We start from the raw sequence: 19,718 nt of genomic DNA, 5'->3' as shown, positions 1-19,718 counted from the left end.
TGCGGCGCCTGGGTGAGCCGCACACGCGTGTGCATGCGTGTGCATGCGTGTGCGCGCGTGTCCCCCGCCCCGCACGCGTGTCTGTGTGCGTGCGAGCCGGCCCCGCGCGCCCGCTGCGCCTCCCTGCGGCGCCTGGGTGAGCCGCACACGCGTGTGCAAGCGTGTGCGCGCGTGTGCGCGCGTGTCCCCCCGCCCCGCACGCGTGTCTGTGTGCGTGCGAGCCGGCCCCGCGCCCCCGCTGCGCCTCCCTGCGGCGCCTGGGTGAGCCGCACACGCGTGTGCGTGCGTGTGCACGCGTGTGCGCGCGTGTCCCCTGCCCCGCACGCGTGTCTGTGTGCGTGCGAGCCGGCCCCGCGCGCCCGCTGCGCCTCCCTGCGGCACCTGGGTGAGCCGCACACGCGTGTGCATGCGTGTGCGCGCGTGTCCCCCCCGCCCCGCAGCGTGTCTGTGTGCGTGCGAGCCGGCCCCGCGCGCCCGCTGCGCCTCCCTGCGGCGCCTGGGTGAGCCGCACACGCGTGTGCATGCGTGTGCATGCGTGTGCGCGCGTGTCCCCCCGCCCCGCACGCGTGTCTGTGTGCGTGCGAGCCGGCCCCGCGCCCCCGCTGCGCCTCCCTGCGGCGCCTGGGTGAGCCGCACACGCGTGTGCGTGCGTGTGCACGCGTGTGCGCGCGTGTGCGCGCGTGTCCCCCGCCCCGCACGCGTGTCTGTGTGCGTGCGAGCCGGCCCCGCGCGCCCGCTGCGCCTCCCTGCGGCGCCTGGGTGAGCCGCACACGCGTGTGCAAGCGTGTGCATGCGTGTGCATGTGTGTCCCCCCGCCCCGCACGCGTGTCTGTGTGCGTGCGAGCCGGCCCCGCGCGCCCGCTGCACCTCCCTGCGGCGCCTGGGTGAGCCGCACACGCGTGTGCATGCGTGTGCATGCGTGTGCACGTGTGTCCCCCCCGCCCCCGCACGCGTGTCTGTGTGCGTGTGTCCCTGTGTGTGTGTGTCCCCACCCCCGCGTGTGTCCCTGCCCCCCCCCCGCCAGCCTTGCACACGCGTGTGCACGTCCCGGGCGCTTTCGCTGCCCCGTGCGCCCCGACCAGCCCCGCGTGCTCACGCCGGCCCCACGCGCTCGTGCCCCCCCCGTGCGCTCGCACCAGGCGTGTGCTCGTGCCCCCGTGTTTGTGCCCCCCCGTGTTTGCACCCCCGTCCTCGTGCCCCCGTGTTTGTGCCCCCCCGTGTTTGCACCCTCGTCCTCGTGCCCCCTCGTGTTTGCACCCCCCGTTCTCGTGCCCCCCCGTGCGCTCACACCCCGTCCTCGTGCCCCCCCGTGTTCGCACCCCCCCATCGTCGTGCCCCCCGTGTGCTCACACCCCCCCGTCCTCGTGCCCCCCGTGTTTGCACCCCCCGTCCTCATGCCCCCCGTGTTCGCACCCCCCGTCCTCGTGCCCCCTCGTGTTTGCACCCCCGTCCTCGTGCCCCCGTGTTCGCACCCCCCGTCCTCGTGCCCCCTCGTGTTTGCACCCCCCGTCCTCGTGCCCCCCGTGTTTGCACCCCCCGTCCTCGTGCCCCCTCGTGTTCGCACCCCCCGTCCTCGTGCCCCCCCGTGTTCACACCCCCCGTCCTCATGCCCCCCCGTGTTCGCACCCCCCGTCCTCGTGCCCCCTCGTGTTTGCACCCCCCGTCCTCGTGCCCCTGTGTTCTCACCCCGTCCTCGTGCCCCCCCGTGTTCGCACCCCCCATGTTCACCCCCCGTCCTCGTCCCCTCGTGTTCTCACCCCCCCATCCTCGTGCCCCCCGTGTTCACACCCCGTCCTCGTGCCCCCCCGTGGCACCCCGCCGTCCTCGTGCCCCCCGTGTTTGCACCCCGCCGTCCTCGTGCCCCCCCCGTGTTCGCACCCCCCGTCCTCGTGCCCCCCGTGTTCGCACCCCCCGTCCTCGTGCCCCCCCATGTTCGCACCCCCCATCCTCGTGCCCCCCGTGTTTGCACCCCCCGTCCTCGTGCCCCCCCGTGTTCGCACCCCGCCGTCCTCGTGCCCCCCGTGTTTGCACCCCCCGTCCTCGTGCCCCCCCGTGTTCGCACGCACCGTCCTCGTGCCCCCCGTGTTCGCACCCCCGTCCCTCGTGCCCCCCCGTGTGCTCGCACCCCCCGTCCTCGTGCCCCCCGTGTTCACACCCCCCTGTCCTCGTGCCCCCCGTGTTCGCACCCCCCGTCGTCGTGCCCCCCCGTGTGCTCACACCCCCTATCCTCGTGCCCCCCACGCTTGCCCCCCCCATGCTTGCACCCCCCTGGCACTCGCGCCCCCCCGCGCTCACACCCCCATGCTCGTGCCCCCCCCATGCTCGTGCCCCCCGCGCTCACACCCCCCATGCCCGCCCCCCCCACGCTCGCCCCCCCCCACGCTCGTGCCCCCCCCCCGGCGCTGGTGCCCCCCCCCGCGCTGACGGCCGGCCCGGCCGGCGCTCCCCCGCAGCGGAGCTGGAGCGGAGCCGGAGCCGGAGGAGGGCTGGGGCTGGGGGCGGGCGGGCGGCGGGGGGCCGCGGGGCACCCTGCCGCTGCCGGGGGGCCGGGCCGGGCCGGGGGGGCCGCCGCGCCGCGTGGCCTCCCAGGAGCTGCTGCTGGCCCCCGCCGCCGGGGGGGGGACGGTGCCGCGGGCCCGGGGGCTCTGCCCTCGCCCCGGCCCCCCGCCGCCCGCGCCGCCTCGCAGGGCAGCCTGGCGCCCGCCGGCCCCCCCCCGCCGCCCCCGCCGCCCCCCGGCCCCCCCGCCGCCGCCCCCCCCGAGCCGCTGCAGCTGCTGCCCGGACCCCCGGCCGGCCCCCGGCTCCGCACCGGCAGCCGCAACGAGGTCACCGTCTGAGCCGCCGCCGCCGCCGCGCTGCACCGCGTGACATGGACACCGCGCGACACGGCACCGCGTGACATGGCACTGCGCGACACGGCACCGCGTGACACGGCACCGCGCGACACGGCACCGTGCAACATGGCACCGTGCAACATGGCACCGTGCAACATGGCTCAGTGCAACACGGCACCGCGGGACACGGCACCGCACGACATGGCTCAGTGCAACACGGCACCGCGTGACACGGCTCAGTGCAACACGGCACCACGCGACACGGCACCGTGCAACATGGCACCGTGCAACATGGCACCGTGCAACATGGCTCAGTGCAACACGGCACCGCGGGACACGGCACCGCGTGACACGGCTCAGTGCAACACGGCACCACGCGACACGGCACCGTGCAACAGGGCACCGTGCGACACGGCACCACGCGACATGGCACCACGCGACACGGCACCGCGCAACACGGCACCGCGTGACACGGCACCGTGCAACATGGCACCGTGCAACACGGCACCGTGCGACATGGCTCAGTGCAACATGGCACCACGCGACATGGCTCAGTGCAACACGGCACCGTGCAACATGGCACCGTGCAACATGGCACCATGCAACATGGCTCAGTGCAACACGGCACCGTGCGACATGGCACCGTGCAACATGGCACCACGCGACATGGCTCAGTGCAACACGGCACCGTGCGACACGGCACCGTGCAACATGGCACCCACGCGACATGGCTCAGTGCAACACGGCACCGTGCAACATGGCACCGCGCGACATGGCACCGCGCGACATGGCTCAGTGCAACACGGCACCGTGCGACACGGCACCGTGCAACATGGCACCACGCGACATGGCTCAGTGCAACACGGCACCGTGCAACATGGCACCGCGCGACATGGCACCACGCGACATGGCTCAGTGCAACACGGCACCCGCGCGACACGGCACCGCGGGACATGGCTCAGTGCAACACGGCACCGTGCAACATGGCACCGCGCGACATGGCACCGCGCGACATGGCTCAGTGCAACACGGCACCGTGCAACATGGCACCGCGCGACATGGCACTGTGCAACACAGCATCGTGCAACACGGCACCGCGTGGTGCGACACCGCTTGGTGCAACACGGCACCGCGCGACACGGCTCAGGACTGTGCACCACGGCGCTGCACAGCACCGCACGGCGCAACACAGGACTGTGCGACACGGCAGGGTGCGACACGGCTGGGCACCGTGCAACACGGCACCGCACGGCACCGCACGGCACGACACGGCGCGGCTCGGTGCGGCGCAACGCGGCGCGGTGCAGCACGACACGGCTCGGCACGGCACAACACGGCTCGACACGGCACAACACGGCTCGGCACGGCGCGGTGCAGCACGACACGGCGCGGTGCAGCACGACACGGCTCGACACGGCACAACACGGCTCGGCACGGCGCGGTGCAGCACGACACGGCTCGACACGGCACAACACGGCTTGACATGGCACAACACGGCTCGGCACGGCGCGGTGCAGCACGACACGGCTCGACACGGCACAACACGGCTCGACACGGCACAACACGGCTCGGCACGGCGCGGTGCAGCACGACACGGCTCGGCACGGCACAACACGGCACAACACGGCTCGGCACGGCACAACACGGCTTGACATGGTTCGGTGCAGCACGACACGGCTTGGTGCAGCACGACACGGCTCGACACGGCACAACACGGCTCGACACGGCACAACACGGCTCGGCACGGCGCGGTGCAGCTCTGGACTCGGCCAGCTAATGACATCACAGCCCGGGGCTCGGCGGCTGATGATGTCATAGCACCCAGCTCGGCAGCTGGTGACGTCACAGCCCGGGGCTCGGCGGCTGATGATGTCATAGCATCCAGCTCGGCAGCTGGTGACGTCACAGCCCGGGGCTCGGCGAATGACGGTGTCACCTCTGCCCTGGGCGGCTGATGACGTCGCAGCCTGGGGTTCAGCAGCTGATGACGTCACAGCACTCAGCTCTGCAGCGCACGACGTCACAGCCTGGGGCTGACGGTGTCACCTCTGCACTCGGTGGCCAGCGGTGTCACAGCCTCGGGCTCAGCGGCTGATGACATCACAGCCTCGGGCTCGGCGGGTGATGACGTCACAGCCTGGTGCTCGGTGGCCGACGACGTCGCGGCCGCGGGCTTGGCGGTGATGACGTCAGCCTCGGCCTCTGCGGCTGGTGACGTCACAGCCCCGGAGGCGGCAGCAGCTGGCGCCGTCGCCCTGTTCGACTCGCCGCCCGACGACGTCACAGCGTCGGACTCGCCGTCCCGTGATGTCACAGCGTCGGACCTGCCGTCCGATGATGTCACAGCAGCCCGCGGCCTTCCCCCGGGCTCGCGATGATGTCAGAGGCGCCCGGGGCGCCCGGCGCCTCCCCCGGCCTTCGCCGCTTCTCGATGATGTCAAGCCCGCGGGGGCCGCGACTCCCGATGATGTCAGCACTGCGGACTCCCGTCGCCCCCCGATGACGTCACGGTCGGGGCGGCGCCGTCGCCGACCGATGACGCCCGGCGCGGCCGCGGGCGTTGCTGACGTCGGTGACGTCACAGCCGCGGGGGTTCCCCTCCCCCCGGTGATGATGTCACAGGGCGGAGGCGCCCGCCTCACCATGATGTCACTGCCAAGACTCCGCCTCCCGTGGGGGTGGGCGGAGCCCTTTTTGATGATGTCACCTCTCTTCGCTGATGTCACCGGAGAGAGCACACCCCTTTTTAACTCCCCCTTTCCCAGTGATGTCACAGCCTCCTCCCCCGTGACATCACAGCCGTGCTTCGATGATGTCATCGCCGGCGTTCGGGGGGCCCCTCCCCTTGTACATATCTGTCCCAGTGAGTTTGTCAGGTCTCAGCCCCCCCCCCCGGCCGAACCAAGGGCTACCCCCCCCCGGGGGCCCCGGCACACGCGTGTGCACACGTGTCCCACGCGGGAGCAGCCACGGGGCGCTCGCACACGCGTGTGCCCCCCCCGTGACCTCCGGGGCCGCCCCGTCCCCACCGAATCGAAGCCATAGAAAAGGGGGGGCCCCAAAAGCGGAGCCGTCGCCGGGGGGGGGCTGCGTGTGCCGCGGGCGCACACGCGTGCCGGCGCATGTCCGTGGCATTGCACACGCATGGGGGGGGTGTCACATGTTCCCCCCCCCGGCGCCCCACGTGTCCCTCCCTGGGGCCCATGTGCCTTAGCGTCCCCCCCCCCCGGACAGGGGGGACACGACGGGGCCCGGGCGGGGGCGGCAGCACACGCGTGTGCGTGTTCTCCCCCCCCGCGACACGTGTTTGCACGCGGCGGGGGGACGTGACACGTGTGCACACGCGTGTCCCTCTCGCGCACACGCGTGTGGAGCCCCCCCCCCCCCAGCTCGAGGGTGTTTTTAAGCCCGATTTTAAGCAAAAAACCTGGTGGCCTGATGGGGGGGGGCCGGGGCGCCCCGAGGGCGGGAGGGATTTTGGGGAATAAACAGACGTTTCCTGGCCGGGGACTCGGCTGGATTCAGATTGGGGGGGGGCCGTGGGGGGTGGTTTGGGGGGGCCCAGTTTCGGGGGTCCCTGGGACTGGGGGGGCTGGTTTGGGGGGGTCCCAGATTGGGGAGGGTCCCATGGGGGCTGGTTTGGGGGTCCCAGTTTGGGGGGTCCCATAAGGGGGGGTGGTTTGGGGGTCCCAGTTTGGGGTGTCCCAGTTTGAGGGGGCTGGTTTGGGGGGGTCCCAATTTGGGGGGGTCCCATGGGGAGGTGGTTTAGGGGGGTCCCAGTTTGGGGGTCCCATGGGACTGGGGGGCCTGGCTTGGGGGGTCCCAGTTTGGGGGGGTCTCATGGGAGGGGCTGATTGGGGGGGTCCCATATTGGGGGGGTCCCATAGGGGGGTGGTTTGGGGGTCCCAGTTTGGGGGGGTCCCATAAGGGGGGGTGGTTTGGGGGCCCCAGTTTGGGGTGTCCCAGTTTGAGGGGGCTGGTTTGGGGGGGTCCCAATTTGGGGGGGTCCCATGGGGAGGTGGTTTAGGGGGGTCCCAGTTTGGGGGTCCCATGGGACTGGGGGGGCTGGTTTGGGGGGGTCCCAGTTTGGGGGTCCCATGGGACTGGGGGGGGTTGGCTTGGGGGGTCCCAGTTTGGGGGGGTCTCATGGGAGGGGCTGATTGGGGGGGTCCTAGATTGGGGGGGTCCCATGAGGGGGGGCTGGTTTAGCAGTCCCAGTTTGGGGGTCCCATGGGACTGGGGGGGCTGGTTTGGGGGGGTCCCAGTTTGGGGGTCCCATGGGACTGGGGGGGGCTGGCTTGGGGGGTCCCAGTTTGGGGGGGGTCTCATGGGAGGGGCTGATTGGGGGGGGTCCCAGATTGGGGGGGGGTCCCATGAGGGGGGGGCTGGTTTAGCGGTCCCAGTTTGGGGGTCCCATGGGACTGGGGGGGCTGGTTTGGGGGGTCCCAGTTTGGGGGTCCCAGATTGGGGGGGGGTCCCAGATTGAGGGGGGTCCCATGGGGCTGCGGTGCGTTGGGGGAGGACATCCCCCCCCCGGACGAAGCTTTCCCATGAGCCCCCGCGACAGCCCTTATTTACATACATTAATAGGAATGAGGCCGTTCCTCACGCCTTCCTCGCTGATTGGCTGCACCGGCTGCCGCTCAGTGACGCAACCGCCCCCTCCCGCCAGCGGAGGAAGTCCCGCCCCGCCGGTCAAGCCCTTCCCTCCCTCCCGCCTCCCCTCCCACCGCCCCGCGCGGCCTCTCCCGCCTCCCATTGGCGGAGCCGCCTGCCAATCGGCCGTTTCAAACGCTCCCGCCCCGCCCCTGCCCGCCGACCGTTACGGCGTCAACAACCGCCGCTTCCCGCCCCGCCCCTTCCGCCTCGCGACGTTCGTATTCCGAACCCACCAATCAGCGCCCAGCGCCCGCCCCTCCTCCCTCTTCTCCCATTGGCCCGCGCCCGCCCTTGACACCGGTAGCCCAGCTCCACCCCCAACCGCGGCGAAGGGGCGGGACCGAGCGGCCGCGCTCCGCCGGCGCTGATTGGCGCGGGGTGCGGGAGGGGGCGGGTCCGGCGGGGCCAAGAGGCTATAAAGGGCGGCGCAGAGCACGCGCCGCGCTCAGTGCGACGGGTGGGCGGCGGCGGCCGGAGCGGCGGGAGCGGGCGGCGGCGGCGGCGCCGCGGATCGGCGGGCACCTGCCGCTCTCCGGTGGGGAGAGGGGGGCCCTGCTGCGGACCCTGCCTCTCCCCACCCCCCCGGCCACCCGGCGAGGCCCCCCCGGGGCAGGGGGGGGGGCCCTGAGCGGCCTCCACCGGGCCTAGCGCCATGGTGAGTGCTCCCCGGACGCCTGGGCCCCTTGCGTGCACTTTTTTTTTTGGGGGGGGGGGGACACTTTGAGCTGGGCAGGGTTTGGGGGCAAGAGGGGCACCACCCCCCCCCAACTGCCTCCCCCTTCCCCCCCAGGCCTGTTTCCCCTCAAGCTGACTGGGGGAGGGGGGGGGGACATGGCCCCTTCTCCCCCCCCCCCAAACGTGGGTCTGTCGGGCCCAGCCAGGAGGGGGCTGAAACCAGCCCCGAGAGGGGCAACAGCCTGAAACTTGCTACCTTTGGGCCTGTTTAATTTGAGGGGGGGGGTTAAATGCAGCCCCAGGGGGTGTCCCCCCCCCCCCACGAGCTGTGGTGCAGCAATGGGTCGTTTCATCCCTTTTTCCTTCCCTTGCAGGAGGCTCGAGGTGCCTGGCAGGTGAGTGTGAAACCGGAGCGGCTTTAGGGTCTGGCACCCCCCCCCCCACTCACCCCAATTCTGCCCCCCCCCCCCCAGCAGGTGCCCCAGGGACTGGTCTGGGGGAGCCCTCGGCCGCGGGGCAGCGCCAAACCTCCAGGCGCCGCCGTCCCGCTGCGGGACGGGAAAGTTTGAGCGCGCCGAGTTGCTCCCTTGGGCCGGACGAGGGAAAATAGCGGCTTTTTTTTTTTTGGGGGGGGGAAATAAATAAATAAAAAGGGGGGGGTCGCATGAGGCTCCTCCGCAGGTGGGGAGCGGCCAAACCTCCGTCGCTTCCCCCTTTTCCGGCTGGTCTGGGGGGGTCCGAAGCCCTCCCCGGTCGGGGCCTGCTCTCGCTCCCGGTTTGGCAGGCCGGGGCCGGGGGGAAGGAGGTGCCGGAAGCGACCTGCCCTCGCGCGAGGCCTTCGCTCCTGACAAACATATTTGCTCCCGCCGCCAAGTAAAAGCACGTCCGTCCGTCCCCCCCCCACCGCCACCTCCGTCCCCCCCCCCCGCCGCCGCCGTCCCCTCCAACCCGCTGCGCAGCGGGTCGGGCGAAAAGGCGTCCAAACGCAGGGCGAGAGCGGCCGAGCGGCCGCCTAGGCCTCGGGGAGAGTCCGCTAAATCAACAATAAGTCCGGGAAAAGGGGCCGCGGCGGCTGCGCTGGGGGCTGCGGGGAGGGGGGGGCTCGCTACCAGCTGGTGGGGGGGGGGGGGGAGACGATTTGGCAGCACGGTGGGGGGATAAGTTGGCGTCGCTGCCCGAATCGTCTTTCGGCAGCTCCTTCCCTGCGCGTCTTCGGGGGGTGCTGAGGGCCGGGTGGCTCTTGGGGGCCTCGGGGCGGAAAGCGGAGGTGGGGGGGGGGGGGATGTTTTTGGCCTTCGGGGAGACCGGCTCCGTTCTCGGCGCTCCTGGTCTCTTCCCCGGCGCGCCGAGGCCTTGTTGGCCTTCTCGGACGTTTCGTCTCGAATCCGGGGCCGTTTCTAGGTGTTTTGGGGGGGGGGGGGGGCTGCTAACGATGCCCCCGGCAGCACCCGCTGCCCAAACTTTTGCCGGCCGGGGCTGGCGCATGGGACGCGCTCGGAGATTCGTTCCCTAGGCGGCTGCCTCCCCCCCCCCCCCCCCCCCCCAAAAAAAAATACCCCGCGTCCGGAGGGGTGGAGCACGAGGCGGCCGAAGAGCCTCTGGGATTTCTGGCGTGGAGCGAGTTGGCCAGTCTCAGCTCGGGAGGCAGCTTGGCCCTGGGGGTCCCTCCGACTTTTGCAGAGATCGGTCCGTGCCGGGGGGGTCTCTGACGCCTCTTCCCCCCCCCCCCCCCTTCCCAGAACTCCAACGTGGAGAACCTGCCGCCCCACATCCTGCGGCTGGTCTACAAGGAGGTGTCGATGCTGACGTCCGACCCGCCCGACGGCATCAAGCTCTTCCCCAACGAGGAGGACATCACCGACGTGCAGGTCACCATCGAAGGCCCCGGTGAGACGGGGAGGGGGGAGGCCCGGGGTTCCCCCCCCCCTTCCCCCCAGCGTGGGGCTGGCGGGGGTCCCTGTCCCCACAGCAACCTCTGTCCTGGGGACAGTGTCCCCCCCCGCCATGCGGACGGGACCCCCCCCCCCGACCAAGCCGAGCGGGAGGGGAGCGCACGGCGCGGGGGGCTCCGGACCGGCTCTCACCCCCTTTCCCCTCTCTCCCCCCCCCCCCCAGAAGGCACCCCCTACGCGGGGGGCGTTTTCCGCATGAAGCTGGTGCTGGGCAAGGAGTTCCCGGCGGCTCCCCCCAAGGGCTATTTCCTCACCAAGATCTTCCACCCCAACGTGGGCCCCAGCGGCGAGATCTGCGTCAACGTCCTCAAGCGCGACTGGAAGGCCGAGCTGGGCATCCGGCACGTGCTGCTGGTGAGCGGGGGGCCCGCCGCGGCTGGGGGGGGACGCGCACACACTGGTGGGGGGGGAAAGAGTGGGGGGGGGGGGCTGCCCCACGTGGTCAGGCTGGGCCCTGGGGTGCCCCACTGAGCCCAGGGAGCTGGGGCACCCTGCCAACCCCCCCCCCCCAAGGGTGCCCTGCCCTGGGCCTTGCATCCCCCCCAGCTGCCCCCACCTGGGGTTGGGGGACATGGGGGTGATGTTAGGGGAGTCCCGGGGCAAATGCGGACTTGGGGGTGACATTAGGGGTGTCCTGGGGCAGACTGGGAGATTTGGGGGTGACATTGGGGGTGTCCCGGGGCAGACTGGGGGACATGGGAGTGACGTTAGGGGTGTCCTGGGGCAGACTGGGAGGTTTGGGGGTGACAGGGATGTCCTGGGGCAGACTGGGGGACTTGGGGGTGACATTAGGGATGTCCTGGGGCAAACTGGGGGAACTGGGGTGATATTAGGGGTGTCCTGGGGCAGACTGGGAGGTTTGGGGGTGACAGGGATGTCCTGGGGCAGACTGGGGGACTTGGGGGTGACATTAGGGATGTCCTGGGGCAAACTGGGGGAACTGGGGTGATATTAGGGGTGTCCTGGGGCAGACTGGGGGACATGTCGGTGACGTTAGGGGTGTCCTGGGGCAGACTGGGGGATTTGGGGGTGACATTGGGGGTGTCCCGGGGCAGACTGAGGGACATGGGGGTGACGTTAGGGGTGTCCTGGGGCAGACTGGGAGGTTTGGGGGTGACAGGGATGTCCTGGGGCAGACTGGGGGACATGGGGGGGATGTTAGGGGTGTCCCAGGGGCAGACTGAGGGACATGGGGGTGACGTTAGGGGTGTCCTGGGGCAGACTGGGGGATTTGGGGGTGACATTAGGGGTGTCCCGGGGCAGACTGGGGGATTTGGGGGTGACATTGGGGGTGTCCCGGGGCAGACTGGGGGACATGGGGGTGACGTTAGGGGTGTCTTGGGGCAGACTGGGGGATTTGGGGGTGTCCTGGGGCAGACTGGAGGATTTGGGGGTGACATTGGGGGTGTCCCAGGGACCTTGGAGGGGCTCTAAGAGCAGAGGTAGCTCGTGGGGGCTCCGAGGAGGGGTTGGTTGGGGGTAAGAAACTGGCTCCTGCCCCAGTGCAGGGCCCCGTTGGGGAGGGCACCCGGCCCCCCATGGCGGGGGAAGAGCCCAGGCGTCCGGGGCCTCCCCGCTAATCCCCCCTCCCCGCCCCGCAGACCATCAAATGCCTCCTGATCCACCCGAACCCCGAGTCGGCGCTGAACGAGGAAGCGGGGCGGCTGCTGCTGGAGAACTACGAGGAGTACGCGGCCCGCGCCCGCCTCCTCACCGAGATCCACGCCCAGGCGCCCGCCCTGCGCCCCGGGGGGGCCCCCCGCGACCCCCCGGACCCCTGCGCCTCCACCTCGGCCCCCGCCGCCCTCCCCGAGGGCCCCATGGCCAAGAAACACGCCGGCGACCGCGACAAGAAGCTGCTGGCCAAGAAGAAGACTGATAAGAAACGGGCCCTGAGGCGGCTCTAGGGGGGCCGGGGGGGCCACCTGCCCCATGGACTGGGGGGGGGGGTCCCTGTCCCCCCACGCACAGACCCTGGGGGCGGGGGGGGGGGGGGGCCTGGGCAGCAGCCTAATAAACTGTCCCTTTTCTCTTCCCACCTACTAATTTTTTGTTTGGGGGTGGTTGGGGTTGTTTTGGGGGTGTGTGTGGGGGTCAGATTCACCCCCCCCCCCTTTCTCTTTAAGTTATTTAAATTATAAAAAACACCAAAAAGGACAAAAAAAACCCACACTGCGAGCTATTAAAGGCTTTCTTTTTTTTTTTTCTAGTGCTGCTGTCTGTCTTCCCTGCGGGGGGGGGGATCTGCCCCGGGGGGGGTGGATTTGGGGGCATCGGGGCAGTGGCAAAGCCCGGCCTGGATGCGCTGGGACCGGGCTGCGGGAGCCGGAGGGGGGAGCCCAAAACCCGGCCTGGAGTCCGGAGCGGGGCGGAGGTTGGGGGGAAAACCCGGCCTGGATCGCTGCTGAGCTGGGTTAGGGGCTGAACCCGGCCTGGATTCCCCCCCCTCCCCGGGGCCGGAGCGGAGTCGGGTTGGTGGTGGGATGTGGCCCGGACGCCTGGGTCCCCTCCGGGAGGCCCACCCCCCCCCCCAGGCTTCCCCCCCCCCCAACTGGTGTTGACTAATTGGCCCTGACGTTAATGCGCCTTTATGGGTGCTGCTCGCCCCCCCCCTGCAGCGCTGCGGCCATCTGCTCCCGGCACCCGGGGGGCCACGGGGCGGGGGGGTGGGCAGCACAGGTGGGACGGGCCCCGGACGCCTGGGCCCCTTGGGGGATTCTTAGGAGGCAGCGAGGGCCCCCGGACACCTGGGCCCCTGGAAGGGTCCCGGGGGGGCAGCAAGATCCCGGACACCTGGGCCCCTGGAAGAGTCCGGGGAGGGGGGGGTCAGTAGTAGTGGGGGGGGCGTGGTGATGGGGCAGGCTCCGCCCCTCCACGTGCTGGTGACGTCAAAACCCACCTGGCAAATTGCCCCAATTTCTACATTCCCCCCCGCGGGGGGCAATTACATAAGTGCTGCCACCTGCCCCCCCCTATTTTGTTGGGAGGGGCCCGAGCACCTGGGCTCCCCCCAGGGCGGCAGCAAGCTGGGTAGGAGCCCGGACGCCTGGTCCTGCCCGGACACCTGGGCCCCATCGGGGTGGATGTGGGCAGGATTTTTGGAGGGGGGAGGTGCACAGCCCTATAGTAGCCACTAGAGAATCCCCGTTGCCCTGATTACTCCCTGCCCCCCCAAGTATGTGTCTATATGGGGGGGGGGTCTGGCTGCCTGGGACCCCTCACGTCACCCTGGGGGGGGGGACTCGGGGGGGGCACAACCCTATAGTAGCCACTAGAGAATCCCCATTGCCCTGATTACTCCCTGCCTCCCCCAAGTATGTGTCTATATGGGGGGGGTCTGGCTGCCTGGGACCCCTCATGTCACCCTGGGGGGGGGGACTCGGGGGGGCACAACCCTATAGTAGCCACTAGAGAATCCCCATTGCCCTGATTACTCCCTGCCCCCCCATGTGTGTATATATTGGGGGGGGGTTGGGGCTGCCCGGGACCCCTCACGTCCCCCGGGGGGGGGGATTCGGGGGGGCACAACCCTATAGTAGCCACTAGAGAATCCCCGTTGCCCTGATTACTCCCTGCCCCCCCATGTGTGTATATATTGGGGGGGGGTTGGGGCTGCCCGGGACCCCTCACGTCCCCCGGGGGGGGGGGGACTCGGGGGGGCACAACCCTATAGTAGCCACTAGAGAATCCCCGTTGCCCTGATTACTCCCTGCCCCCCCCATGTGTGTATATATTGGGGGGGGGTTGGGGCTGCCCGGGACCCCTCATGTCCCCCGGGGGGGGGGGACTCGGGGGGGGCACAACCCCATAGTAGCCACTAGAGAATCCCCATTGCCCTGATTACTCCCTGCCCCCCCCATGTGTGTATATATTGGGGGGGGAGTTGGGGCTGCCCGGGACCCCTCACGTCCCCCGGGGGGGGGGCACAACCCTATAGTAGCCACTAGAGAATCCCCATTGTCCTGATTACTCCCTGCCCCCCCATGTGTGTATATATTGGGGGGGGGGGGTTGGGGCTGCCCGGGACCCCTCACGTCCCCCGGGGGGGGGGGGGCGGTTGGGGGCGGCCCCGGCTCAGCCCCTGGGGCTCCGGCTAAGCCCAAATCGCCTTCATCCCCCGCAAAGGTGCTCAGCGGGCCCAGAATAGCCCCGGGCGGGGAGGGGGGGGGGGGCTATAAGAGGCGGCGGGCGGCGCGGGGGCTCGCAGGGCGCCGCGGCCATGGGCAACAGCAGGAGCGGGGCCCTCTCCAAGGAGCTCCTGGAGGACCTGAAGCTGAACACGCGCTACTCGGAGGAGGAGCTGTGCAAGTGGTACGAGAGCTTCCGGAAGCAGTGCCCCGACGGGCGCATCAGCCGCGCCGAGTTCGAGAAGATCTACGCCAACTTCTTCCCCAAGTCGGACCCGCAGGGCTACGCCCGGCACGTCTTCCGCAGCTTCGACACCAACGACGACGGCACGCTCGACTTCCGGGAGTACATCATCGCCCTGCACCTCACCTCCTCCGGCAAGACCCACCTCAAGCTCGAGTGGGCCTTCTCCCTCTTCGACGTGGACCGCAACGGCGAGGTCAGCAAGAGCGAGGTGCTGGAGATCATCTCGGTGAGCCGGGCCGCCGGCCCCAGCTAGGCGCGCGCGTGCGCACGCGTGCTTCGGGCACGCGCGCGTCGCCGCCGTGCGAACGGCTCCGTGCACGCGCGCGCGGCTTCAGCACACAGCTCCGTGCGTACAGCTCCGTGCACACGTGCGCGGCTCCGTGCATACAGCTCCGTGCGTACGGCTCCGTGCACGCGCGCGCGGCTCCGTGCACACAGCGCCGTGCATACAGCTCCGTGCGTACGGCTCCGTGCACACGCGCGCGGCTCCGTGCACACAGCTCCGCGCATACAGTTCCGTGCACACGTGCGCGGCTCCGTGCATACAGCTCCGTGCGTACGGCTCCGTGCACACGCGCGCAGCTCCATGCACACAGCTCCGTGCACACAGCTCCATGCACACGCGCGCGCGGCTCCGTGCACACAGCTCCGTGCACACAGCTCCGTGCACACGCGCGCGGCTTCAGCACACAGCTCCGTGCACACGCACACGGCTCCGTGCGAACGGCTCCATGCATGCGCGCGCGCGGCTTCAGCACACAGCTCCGTGCACACGCACACGGCTCCGTGCGAACGGCTCCGTGCACGCGCGCGCGGCTTCAGCACACAGCTCCGTGCACACAGCTCCGTGCACACGCACACGGCTTCATGCACACGCGCACGGCTCCGTGCGTACGGCTCCGTGCGTACGGCTCCGTGCACACGCACATGGCTCCGTGCATACAGCTCCGTGCACACGCGCGCGGCTCCGTGCACACAGCTCCGTGCGTACAGCTCCGTGCACACGTGCGCGGCTCCGTGCACACAGCTCCGTGCGTACGGCTCCGTGCACACATGCGCAGCTCCGTGCACACAGCTCCGTGCGTACGGCTCCGTGCACACGTGCGCGGCTCCGTGCACACAGCTCCGTGCGTACGGCTCCGTGCACACGCGCGCGGCTCCGTGCACACAGCTCCGTGCATACAGCTCCGTGCGTACGGCTCCGTGCACACGCGCGCGGCTCCGTGCACACAGCGCCGTGCATACAGCTCCGTGCGTACGGCTCCGTGCACATGCGCGTGGCTCCGTGCACACAGCTCCGTGCACACAGCTCCGTGCACACGCGCGCGGCTCCGTGCATACAGCTCCGTGCGTACGGCTCCGTGCACACACGCGCGGCTCCGTGCACACGGCTCCGTGCACACAGCTCCGTGCACACGCGCACAGCTTCAGCACACGCACACGGCTCCATGCAGGCACACGCACACGCCTCTGTGCGTACAGCTCTGTGCACATGCGCGCAGCTCCGTGCATACAGCTCCGTGCACACGCGCGCGGCTCCGTGCACACAGCTCCGTGCACACGTGCACAGCTTCAGCACATGCACACGCCTCCGTGCATACAGCTCCGTGCACATGCACACGGCTTCAGCACACGCACACGCCTCTGTGCATACAGCTCCGTGCACACGCACACGCCTCCGTGCATACAGCTCTGTGCACACGCGCGCGGCTTCAGCACACACACATGCCTCCGTGCATACAGCTCCATGCACACGTGTACGGCTCCGTGCACACGCACACAGCTCCATGCACACACACACACGGCTTCAGCACACGCACACGCCTCCGTGCATACAGCTCCGTGCACACGCACACGTCTCCATGCACACAGCTCCGTGCAGGCACACGTGCACGGCTTCAGCACACACACACACGGCTCCATGCATACAGCTCCGTGCACACGCACACGGCTCCGTGCACACACGCATGGCCCCAGCACACGAGCACGGCTTCAGCACACACACACACACACACGGCTCCATGCACACACACACACACGGCTCCGTGCACACGCACACGGCTCCATGCACGGCTCTGTGCACATGCACACAGCTCCAGCACACACGCACACGGCTCCAGCACGTGCGCACAGCTCCGTGCGCACAGCTCCATGCAGGCACACACGCACATGGCTCGTGCACACAGTGCCGTGCAGGCACACAAGCATGGCTCCAGCACACATGCATGACTCCAGCACACGCGCACAGCTCCATGCACACGCACAAGGCTCCGGTGCATACACACACACACACACACGGCTCCATGCACACACGCATGGATCTGTGCACACGGCTCCAGCACACGCACACGGCTCCGTGCACACGCACACGGCTCCAGCACATGCACGCAGCTCCATGCAGGCATGTACTCACATGGCTCCGTGCAGGCACATATGCACACGCACATGGCTCCCTGCATACGTGTGTGCATGCACACACAGCGCTCCATGCATGCACGTACACATGGCTCCAGGCATACACATATGCAGTGCACATGCACACGGCTCCAGGTACGCACATACGCGCAGCTCCCTGTGTGTGCGTGCGCGCGCACACACACGCGTGCAGAGCTCTGTGCACTGCACACGCAGGTCCGTCCACACGCGGGACTCGCGTGCACATGGCTCCGTGCACACGCGCAGGAGCGGTGCACGCACAGGCCCACGCGCAGCGATGCGTGCACCCCCCCCCACAACCGTGCATGCACGGACCCACACGCGCACACATGCAGCACCACGCGTGTGCACACACACACACACACACGTGTGTGCACGGGGCGGGGTGGTGCACGCACACTCGTGGCTCCGTGCACACACGCACACACGCATGGAGGCGTGCATCTCCCCCTGCACACAGCTGCAAGCCCTTGCATGGGGGCCGCACACGCGTGTGCATAGCGTGTAACCCCCCCCCCCACACACAGAGCAGGTGGCCGGGATTAACCCCCCCCCCCCCCCCTGCAGGGGCTTTAGTGTTAATGGGATTTACCCCCCCCCCCCCCGACCCTGGAGCTCGTTAGGGTAATTAAATCCCCCCGGGCTAATCGCTGGGGATGGAAAATTCCCCCCCCCCCGGGGTAAATTTAGCCCTGGCTCAGGCGGCTCCGTTGGGGGGGGGGCCCACGTACTTGGGGCCCCCATAGGGGCCGACCCAGAGCCCCCCGTGGCCGGGCCCAGGCGTCCGGGCGGGACCCAGGCGTCCGGCAGCCCCCGCCCAGGCCCCAGAGCGTGTGCGTGTGTGTGTGGGGGGGGTCCCGTGTGGGTCTGGGGGGGCCCAATGGGGTCCTGGGGAGCTTGGGGGGGGGTCCCTGTGGAGACCCCCATAGGGGTCTCTGGGGGGTGCTCTGGGGGCCCTATGGGGCTGAGGGGTCTGTGTAGGGTTTTGGGGGGGTCCCCAGGGGTCTGGGGGTCCCTGGGGGGGTCCCTATGGGCTGGGGGGGGTCCCCATAGGTCGGGGGGTCCGTGGAGGCTCCCTATGGGGCCTGAGGGGTCCCCTGGAGCCTGGGGGGGCCCTATGGGGCTTGGGGGGGTCCCGGGAGGGGTCTCCATGGGTCTGGGGGGTCCCTGAGGAGTCCCCATGGGTCTGGGGGGTCCCCATGGGTCTGGGGGTCCCTGAGGGGTCCTCATGTGTCTGGGAGGTCCCCATGGGTCTGAGGGGGTCTCAGGGGGGGTCCCCATGGGTCTGGGGGTCCCTGAGGAGTCTCCATGGGTCTGGGGGGTCCCCATGGGGCTGAGGGAGTCCTGGGGGGGTCCCCATGGGTCTGGGGGGGGTCCCATGGGGCTGAGGGAGTCCTGGGGGGGTCCCCATGGGTCTGGGGGTCCCTGAGGGGTCCTCATGGGTCTGGGGGGGTCCCCATGGGGCTGAGGGAGTCCTGGGGGGGTCCCCATGGGTCTGGGGGTCCCTGAGGGGTCCTCATGGGTCTGGGGGGGTCCCCATGGGGCTGAGGGAGTCCTGGGGGGGTCCCCATGGGTCTGGGGGGGTCCCATCTGACCCCCCCCGGCCCCCCCAGGCCATTTTCAAGATGATCCCGGCGGAGGAGCAGAAGCTGCTGCCGGAGGACGAGAACAACCCGCAGAAACGGGCCGACAAGCTCTGGGGCTACTTCAAGAAGGGCGACAACGGTGCGGACCCCCCCGGCTCCCCCAATCCCCCCCAACTCCCCCATCCCCCCTGGCACCCCCAAGCCCCCTGACTCCCCAATATCCCCCCCGGCTCCCTCAAATGCCCCCCCAGCCCCCCAATTATCCCCCCCAACACCAACCCCCTCCAGCCCCCCCAAATCCTTCTCCAGCCCACAGACACCCCCAAATCCCTCCCCAGCCCCCCAGCACCCCAATAGCCCCCCAGAGCCCCCTCAAAGCCCCCAAGGGCTCCTGACACCCCCCCCAGCACCCCAGAGCCCCCCCCAGCACCCCAATAGCCCCCCAGAGCCCCCTCAAAGCCCCCCAGGGCTCCTGACACCCCCCCCAGCACCCCAGAGCCCCCCCAGCACCCCAGAGCCTCCCCCCCCAGAGCTCCTGACCTGCCCCCAGCCCCCCCAGAGCCCCCCAGGGCTCCTGACCCCCCCCCTGAGTCCCCCAGGCCTCTCAATCCCCCCCAGGGCTCCTGACCCCCCCCAGAGCCCCCCCCCAGGCTCCTGCCCCCCTCCCAGGACCCCGATAGCCCCCCAGTACCTCCTTCCCAGGGCTCCAGAGCCCGCCAAGACCCTCAATCCCCCCCCCCAGGGCTCCTGCCCTCCCCCCCAGAGCCCCCCCCACCTCCTGCCCCCCCCCCGGGCTCCCCCCCCCGAGCGGGCCGGGCAGCGCTGACCCCCTTTTCTCTCCCCCCAGACAAGATCGCGGAGGGCGAGTTCATCGACGGCGTCATGAAGAACGACGCCATCATGCACCTCATCCAGTACGAGCCCAAGAAATAGGGGGGGGGGGGCCGGGGGGGGCACGGGACCCCCAGCACTGGGGGGGGGGGGCCGCAGGACCCCCAGCGCTGGGGGGGGGCCGGGAGCTGTACAGGCAGCGCCGACCCCGCCGGGGCAATAAAGAGCATCCTGCCGCCGCCGCCTCTGAGCCGCTGTTGGGGGGGGGGACAGAGACCCCCCCCCGGGGGGGTCCCCAAAATCCTGCCCCCCCCCAAGTCCTTCCAGCACCCCCAAGTCAGCTGGGCGTCCGGGCTGTTATGAAACGCGGC

At 70.0% G+C, this 19,718-nt stretch overlaps 2 protein-coding genes across 3 annotated transcripts; both read left to right on the top strand.

Annotated features, from left to right (window-relative positions):
- The first annotated feature begins 7,938 nt into the window (after nt 1–7,938).
- Nucleotides 7,939–12,325, top strand: UBE2S (ubiquitin conjugating enzyme E2 S). 2 transcript variants are annotated; one of them, XM_068929223.1, is made up of 5 exons: nt 7,939–8,148; nt 8,543–8,563; nt 9,908–10,055; nt 10,284–10,474; nt 11,722–12,325. In XM_068929223.1, the coding sequence occupies exons 1-5, from the start codon at nt 8,146–8,148 to the stop codon at nt 12,025–12,027; spliced, it is 669 nt and encodes a 222-aa protein (XP_068785324.1). In that variant the 5' UTR covers nt 7,939–8,145; the 3' UTR covers nt 12,028–12,325. The 2 variants fall into 2 exon arrangements, with proteins under 2 accessions (XP_068785324.1, XP_068785325.1); XM_068929224.1 differs by having other exon boundaries at nt 7,947–8,148; nt 10,287–10,474.
- Nucleotides 12,326–14,339: 2,014 nt separating this feature from the next.
- Nucleotides 14,340–19,471, top strand: RCVRN (recoverin). The gene is made up of 3 exons (XM_068929196.1): nt 14,340–14,720; nt 18,544–18,655; nt 19,364–19,471. The coding sequence occupies exons 1-3, from the start codon at nt 14,340–14,342 to the stop codon at nt 19,447–19,449; spliced, it is 579 nt and encodes a 192-aa protein (XP_068785297.1). The 3' UTR covers nt 19,450–19,471.
- The last annotated feature ends 247 nt before the right edge of the window (nt 19,472–19,718 follow it).

The sequence above is a fragment of the Struthio camelus genome, unplaced genomic scaffold (assembly GCF_040807025.1).
Source record: "Struthio camelus isolate bStrCam1 unplaced genomic scaffold, bStrCam1.hap1 HAP1_SCAFFOLD_82, whole genome shotgun sequence".
NCBI lineage: Eukaryota > Metazoa > Chordata > Aves > Struthioniformes > Struthionidae > Struthio > Struthio camelus.
Note: the sequence above shows the minus strand (reverse complement) of the source record. Positions and strands in the feature narration are given on the sequence as shown.

What these genes read in the sequence shown, in the direction of transcription:
- UBE2S (XM_068929223.1), top strand. An exon ending in GGTCACCATCGAAGGCCCCG is followed by an intron (nt 10,056 to 10,283) that starts GTGAGACGGGGA and finishes CCCCCCCCCCAG; the next exon opens with AAGGCACCCCCTACGCGGGG. An exon ending in GCATCCGGCACGTGCTGCTG is followed by an intron (nt 10,475 to 11,721) that starts GTGAGCGGGGGG and finishes CCCGCCCCGCAG; the next exon opens with ACCATCAAATGCCTCCTGAT.
- RCVRN (XM_068929196.1), top strand. Translation starts at nt 14,340, where the DNA reads ATGGGCAACAGCAGGAGCGGGGCCCTCTCCAAGGAGCTCCTGGAGGAC. An exon ending in AGGTGCTGGAGATCATCTCG is followed by an intron (nt 14,721 to 18,543) that starts GTGAGCCGGGCC and finishes CGGCCCCCCCAG; the next exon opens with GCCATTTTCAAGATGATCCC. An exon ending in CTTCAAGAAGGGCGACAACG is followed by an intron (nt 18,656 to 19,363) that starts GTGCGGACCCCC and finishes CTCTCCCCCCAG; the next exon opens with ACAAGATCGCGGAGGGCGAG.